This window comes from Zerene cesonia, unplaced genomic scaffold (genome assembly GCF_012273895.1).
Source record: "Zerene cesonia ecotype Mississippi unplaced genomic scaffold, Zerene_cesonia_1.1 Zces_u001, whole genome shotgun sequence".
Classification (NCBI taxonomy): Eukaryota; Metazoa; Arthropoda; class Insecta; order Lepidoptera; family Pieridae; genus Zerene; species Zerene cesonia.
The window spans coordinates 1,206,193-1,213,976 of record NW_024045131.1 but is presented as its reverse complement, the minus strand read 5'-3'; the positions used below and the strand labels follow the sequence as shown (position 1 = coordinate 1,213,976).

The window sequence follows — 7,784 nt, the reverse complement described above, 5'->3', positions numbered from 1 at the left end:
CTGTGGGGGTGTGGTACTTCCCCGGTGCGAGCTGGCCCAATTCGTGCCGAAGCGTGCTCGACTCCCACAATAAAATGTGTATATGTGATGTGTGTATGTTTGTTACTTGTTCACGCAAATACAACTGAACCAATTACAATGACATTTGGTACATAGACAGCTGGACAACTGAAATAACACGTAGGCAACTTTTTATCCCGATATTCGAACGGGATACAGACTTACGAGGATGAAACCGCGGGGCGCAACTAGTACTGTCATATTTTGGGAGTATGAATGTGAAGCGACATGTTTCTGAATCGCGCAAGCGAAATGTTTGTGCTACGGACCATATATACAACTTTTCAATATTATTTCATTGGGGCCTTACAAGCCCGTCAGTCATGTAGATTGGTTGAGTATCCTAGTTCCTTCACACTTTATTTGTTATTTCTATTTCATCACATCACAACAGACTTATTCATGTGTTTTTTTGTGTCCGGAGATAGGAGGCTAGAGAGTGACATAGGCTTCTTTATACCTCCATAGAACATATCAGTCATGGGCGGAAGACTAGTTCTTAAATAAAGCTTTGCCTCATAAAGAATTGCTTTCAGGCACAACAACAGAGTCCTATTTCGAGTGTCCGTATTGCAGTCTCTTCTTTAACAACCCGAAACGTTTCTTGATTCACACGAAGTGGCATTCGTTCGGTTTGACGAACGAGAAACGATTGGAATTGCAACGGGAGAAGGAGTTGAAAAGACAGATGAAGAAGGAAGCCAGGTAATGACATACTAAAAAATATTTTTTAACAATACGTTAGTGCTTTAATAATTTTAATAATGTTTTATTTAAACAGTGAATACACTGATTTGAAAATAAAATCATGATACAGTAATTATAAGAGGCAATGGACTGGGAAGGGTGAGGAAAAGGAAACGGGTATCTAGTTCTGTGGTTCACGCGTAAAGAAGGATTATAATATCAGTAGTGCTGTCAACCCTCATATAAAAAAAAATCTTTTTTATTATTGATTCAATATCTATAGTTTATACTTTCTTAATAATTCAATACGTTCATATAAATTCCAGAATATTGGAGAAAAAACAACAGACTGAAGTGAAGAAAGTCGAAGAGCCGGAAGATTATAACTGCAAGATATGTCAGAAGTCGTTCAATACATATGGTAGTCTGAAAAACCATAGACAAAAGTGAGTTTTGTGTGTTTATTTAATTGATCTTTGGTTTTTTTAACAACTGACTTATAAAAACTGGAGGGGATTCGAAATTTGACTGTTAGTTTTTGTGGTCGTTACCTCAGAGCCTACGACTGGATGTAACGATCTTGATGATTCTTTGTTTATTTGAAAGTTGCACCCATTTTAATTTAGCCTTGTTCTGACAATATGAAGGCGTTTTAGATTTTTGTTTATAACAATAATTATAATTATTTCAAACCAAAAAATCTAGACCTGATGCGTTTATTACGATGAGGAACACGTTTTTTTCCAATTCCGATACAATAATAGGGTAAACAGTATTTTATTTAAAATGTGTAAAATTCCAACAAAAAAATTGGTCTGTTTATATTTGTGACTATCCACTCTAAGCAATTACAGCCTATAGTGATTCCCACTATTATGTATATTATATGGTACTTCCCCAATACGATCTGGCCCAATTCGTGCCGAAGTGTGCTCGACTGTCACAAGCAGAATTTTCTCGTATTTTATTCTTTTAAAATTTCCCCTGATACTGTATGTCCTTTACAGTAGCGGAGTTCAAAGAAGTTCTATTTAATTCCAGGCTGCACCCAACCAGATCGCGTAATTGCAAGGTCTGCGGCAAGAGTGTATTGGGCTGGGTCGCCATGAAGGCGCACTTGGCCACACACGATGGGGCAGACAGCGGTTTCCACTGCCCCGAATGCCCCAAGCGGTTCAAGCATGCGCACTCGCTGGCGAAACATCGGGACACGCACAAGGTGATTTTGGGGGTAGTTGGGGGAATAATTTTGTGGGTATATTGATTTTTTTTTGAGCACGTATAAATCGCTGATGGTTATTGCTGCCCTAAGTTGTTGTAAGTTGTAGTGTAGAAAAAATAGCGTAAGTCCGTATCCCGTAGGAATATCGGAATAAAAAGTTGCCTATATGTTATTCCAGTTGTTCAGCTTTCTACAAAAACCTAGCAGCACGGCTAGTTGTATCCTTTTCCTTAACAGTCCTTTGTTTTATTCCTGTCGTCGTTCCTTTCTAAATCACTTTCCAATTTTGAGTCACCAATCTATGGTATGCTATGATGTAAAAATTTATTATCTGTGGTAAACAGAGCCCTATATAATCTGTACCTCTGTCCATTTATGTTATCGTCGGCTATAGAAAAAAGTGAAGTCCCGTGTCCCCTAGTGGGGTATGGGGCAGATGATGTACATCCGTTTCACTGATCGATTTTCTTTAGGGACAAGAAGGTGATCAGCCTTCTGTGTCCTACCAGACCGAGACACTTTTTTTTTTGTGCGTCCCCACCGGGAATCGAACCCAGGACCTACCCTCTCGGTTCTACGCTCACGCGTTAACCACTGTACCAAGGAGGCGGTCAAATCGTCGGCTATAGAGTTGCCATAAAAAATTTAAAATCACGTACTCACTCACGAGCGGTGGTGTCGGTCGCAGGAGAAGACGCACGCGTGCCCCCAGTGCCCCAAGATGTTCGGCTCGGCGACGCTGCTCGGGATACACATGAAGACGCACGAGCGGATGCTGCGCGGCGCCACCTTCCGCTGCACCTACTGCGGGAAGGGCTACTTCGAGTCGTTCAGCCTGGCGGTGAGTCGGTTTGGGAATGGGGGGGGGGGGGGGGGGGGGGGGGGGGGGGGGGGGGGGGGGGGGGAGGAGAAAAAAAAATTCAGATCGGGTGTAGTATCTCGAGGTTAAGCAACTGGGTGCGCGGTTAATATTTGGATGGGTGTGCTCACAAATCGTTTAGTATAATAAGTTTTATTGTAAAGTTTCATTAAAATTCATTCAGTAGTTTTTTCGTTTAATAGTATTAATAAACATCCATCCATCCATACAAACTTTTGCGTTTATAATATTAGTGGGATTGGTTGGTCGAATTAAGATAATAATTGCTAAAAATTGGGCTACTCACATAAAACCCCGGATGGAGTCGGGGCGACCAGCTAGTTTAAAAAAATACTTTTAGTGATTTCTTGTGATTGATTTTACGCGAGTATTATACATTATATATTTTTAAGAAAAATACTCCACATGCCAACTGCGGAGAAATAGGTGGAGGTAGTTCACAAACAACAATTTTTGTATGACCTTCAAGACATGTAACATCTCAGTCTCCCCGTGACCACGCTCGCTGTAAAGTGTTCGAAACGTCGGGTTTATAATATAATGAAAATGAATAAATCGCGTTTAAAATCCGTTACAAAGTTTTTAATTTCCAAAAAATACAATTATATAATTGCCAGGCGCATGAGAGAACGCATAGAAACGAGAAACCATTCCAATGCGAGATATGCAGCACGAGGTTCGGGACCAACTCGAGTTTGAAGAGGCATTTGAAAGTGGTGAGTTTGTTGTATTTCGAGTGTTCTTTAACACACTTATTAGATTCATATGTATGTTTGTATGTTAACCGACCACTTTAGACACGATTTTGACCCACTTGCAACGGATAGATTTAATTCAAACTTTGCACACTTATCAAGGATCGGTGACAATACAATAGTTTCATGAGTTTTTCTTATCATCCTGATTAGGATCGCCGGGATTACATAATTTCCTTATGTATATCCTGTATAAATGAAAATGAGAATTTTATTGATTCTATTATTGAAGGTTGTTTTTTGAAACTGTATTTATTTTACATTAAAAATACCTGTTTTATGCAGTTTTTTTTTAATATTGTGTAGGGCTTTTATTACATTTTATAAAGATACCGACTTTCACAATTTTAGAAAATTCAATGATATTTTAAATGAGCTGATGGCTCCAGAATCAGTGCAAGCAATCAGTGCAAGTGTCCGAAAAGATGGCAAATTATGGTCGTCCGCTAATTATCAATGATTTATCCTAACGTTACAGTCACACAGCACGAACAAGCCGTTCGTGTGCTCCACGTGCCACAGGTCCTTCATGTCCGAGGCGATACGGGATAGGCACGAGCTGCGTTACCATGGCAACCCGGAGGATTTCAAATATCCATGCAACCTGTGCTCGTCCAAGTACTTCGAACTGAAGGACCTGAAGAAACATCTGTACAAAGTGCACCCGAAAGTGAAGAGAAAGAAGCACTCGGATAGTGATTATTCGGACGAATAAATTGTTTGATTAACTAATTTGAGTCTTATTGTGTGCGGTTAAGGTGTAATTCGGTTTGAATTATTTTGTATAACAGATGTCTGTCCAATGGATTACAAAAATAACCAATTTGAGTCTTATGCTTTGTGCTTAAGGTGCAATTAATATTGACAGCTGTTTTTGTTGAACTGACGAAAGTTTGTGTCCTGTGGATTAGGTTTATACAGCTAAATAAACATTCACATATTGATTGTTCGGTGAACAACTAATTTGAGTCTTACCCTTTGTGTTTAAAGTGCAATTCAGTTTGACAGCTGTTGTTGTTCAGATGACGCAAGTCTGTAGCCAATGGATCAACGTTGTACGATCTCAACTTATTTTTGGATGAAAGTGCCCTTAGGTGATTTCGAACTATCACATTCGAAATGATGGATTAAATGGAAAATTTTAACGAACTGTCGCTTGAAACGTATTTAGATGTACGGTTTTTAGAAATTTTATGTCGAACTTACGAAAATTTTTTGTATCAGCTTTAAAGATTTGTTTATTCGTTGCCATGGTAGCGCATAACACATTCGAAATGTGTCATCTCCCAACAGATGCTCGTAAGGATTTAAATCGAATTATTCAAATGGAATAGGCGGCAATTAATTGAAATAGAGAGGTATAAGGCGTCTCGATACTTATTCTCAAAATATTCTTTATTTAAGAATTTCTTTAGAAAAAATATCACCAACACAGTTAATTTTTTATTTTCAACCAACTTCAAAAATAGGTGGAGGTTTTCAATTCGACTATTATACGTTGTGTTTGTCTGACTGACAGATTTTAAGTCCAATATCATTTAAAGCAACATAATTTTTTTATTTATCTGTTATTATGACAATCTGCAATTTAACAGACTCGCACTTTAAACAGGACACAAAGATATTCAATGAAGCGAAAAAATTCAAAACCGATAACACAATTTCATACTGAATCTGTTAATTATGGCGATATGACAAAACATTTACTATGTTTTGATGAACAATTAAAGTTATTTATGCTTTAGAAAATTAAATAATTGTAAAAAAAAATATTTATTTTGTTGTGATTTCACGTTGTAAAATGGCGGATATTTTGGCGCCCAATTATATCGAAAGATGTAGATAAAAAATTGTAAATTAAATATGTATATAGTACATTTTATTGTAAATTTTGTTTCATTTGTAGATGTAAAAATGGACATTCAATTATTTGTTCCGTTACTTCAAAAATAACATAATATAAACTAGGACCCTTAAAAATAAAATGTACATATTATTTATTTTTAATAAATTGTAGAAAAACAGCATTATTTATTGACCCTTGTTTATATCAATTGTCCATTGTTTACTTCTATAAATGTATTTTAAATATTTTGTCTGAGGCTAAAAGGAGAAAAATTATACACGACCTTTTTATAAATTTATATAAAGCGCGCGAAATAGTGTGCTCCTATAACAGAATGTGGAAAGTTTAAAAAACAATATCTTTATTAATTAGTAAAATAGTTTTATATATATTTATCCCCTTTTAGCATCACACCGAGAGGAAAGTGTTACCTAAGATTAATATTTGATTTTGATCTGATATACTTGTTTAATTATGTTAATATTTTTTTAGATAAATGATTAAGAAATTCATTTTTCTTTATTTTTATATATAAAATATTCCTTTATACCGTTGTTGTAAAAACTTAAATAAGAAGACGTGGTGTAAAAATAACGGATAACCATTACGGCTGTCATAGATTTTTTTTTTTTATTGAAAAATAATAAAAAGAGCAGAATTTATTTCATTAAAATATTTACATACTTATTCTAGTAGATACTTTTTAATCTTGAAAATATTATCTTTATCTTCATATCATCAAAGTTATATAAATTATGTAAAAAAATTATTGCCAAAATATTTATTGGAATTGTCTTCTACATTTTGGCGCGAAAGTTTTCTTTTTTTCACTTGCTAACGTCAAATGCATAGACTATGCATATAATGTTTTTTTTTTCTAATTCCAATTTCTCCGATTGTACAAATATCGCACTACATTTATTTATATTGTATGAATGTATGTATGTAAAATAAGTTAAATATAGCTGGATTTGAATAGGTGAATAAATAGATAATTCCAGAGTATTGTTATTATTGATAAGGTATTTAATGATTTTTACTATTTCTACGATATTATTAAAATTAAGGGATCTATTACCAAATTGTTGTAAATACGTCGATGTCATAGAATTTTGTTCCAATAAATTTTATTGAATCTTTATATTGTGTTTCATTTAATAGTGAGTCATTATTGTATTATTTTTACTGCGATAATTGCTCATGAGACATTGCTTTATATGTCCTTTTAACTGACTTCCCAAAACAAAAAGCAGGTTTTGTCTTGTCTTTGTGTATTTTATAATCAATGTAAAGATTCTACTATATTCATACGTCTCTATGTTACTACAAATATTTATCGATCATAGACTATTTATATATTAGTTATCTGTGAATCTCAATTTTATTTGACAGAAAATCGTAATACTGGTTACCATTTAATGTAATCAGCAATCATTGACATTTTCCGTTATTCGTTATTATAATAACGGAATTTTGTGTTGTAGATATCTGCGCTTGACGGATACTTTTGAGCCTCTTATAAATCTCAGATGTAAAACTATCCACAACGTGACATTGGCAAAATTGTGGCAACACAGCACTGTCATTCATAAAATAAAATTGAATAATAACGGAAAGTCGATTAGCTTAATTATACTAGGAATGGTCGAAAAGTAATACGCAAGAAAATCAAATATTGATATTTTGCGCTTGTTTGCCATAAGGATGGAAGTAAATAAAACCAGAACATATATAATTAAATAGTTTTATTAGTGCAAATAACTTAATTACTACAATCACAGATAATAACTCCTCACGGAGTTTTTACTAAGAATAAAATCGTTACTTTCACAATAATCTCTCCGTGTATAGTTTTTAGCACACAAATATTTTTAACGATTCGATTTAAACATCATAAGAAATAATTACAATAATAACAACGTTATAAAATAATTGTTTATGGTGAACCATAAAGAATTTCGTTCATTCATTCATTCATTCAATGTCGTAGGTTTAAGCTAAAATGTATCGTGTAATATCTAAAAAGAATTGTGTATTAAATACAAACATTGGTACAGGTTTATGTAAAATGCAATGAGTGAAAAAAGCTAGGCGTTTTATTTGATAAAAATGTCTTAATCAGACATCTTCCATTATAATCTATAGTTTTCTATATAGCGAGATTGTTTGTTTGTTTCAATGCGCTTATCCCAGGGATTTAATTTTTTTTTCTAGCATTGGATATGTACGTCATCCCTGAGTGTACTTGAATGTGTATGTATCACGGAAGCCGAAAGCAAAAAGTTATAACCTGCCAAAACAGACAAAAAAATACTGCAAAACGCGAGTTTTTGG

At 34.5% G+C, this 7,784-nt stretch overlaps 1 protein-coding gene across 1 annotated transcript in view; it reads left to right on the top strand.

Moving 5' to 3' along the window:
* The window catches only part of LOC119838219 (zinc finger protein 184-like), a 7,416-nt gene extending 3,080 nt beyond the window's left edge, over positions 1-4,336 (top strand). Inside the window, exons 2-7 of the mRNA XM_038364070.1 lie at positions 597-765; positions 1,074-1,193; positions 1,789-1,966; positions 2,658-2,810; positions 3,467-3,565; positions 4,083-4,336. Coding sequence (XP_038219998.1) covers positions 597-765; positions 1,074-1,193; positions 1,789-1,966; positions 2,658-2,810; positions 3,467-3,565; positions 4,083-4,319 — 956 coding nt within the window. The 3' untranslated portion in view covers positions 4,320-4,336. The remainder of the gene's footprint in view (positions 1-596; positions 766-1,073; positions 1,194-1,788; positions 1,967-2,657; positions 2,811-3,466; positions 3,566-4,082) is intronic.
* Positions 4,337-7,784: the final 3,448 nt, after the last annotated feature.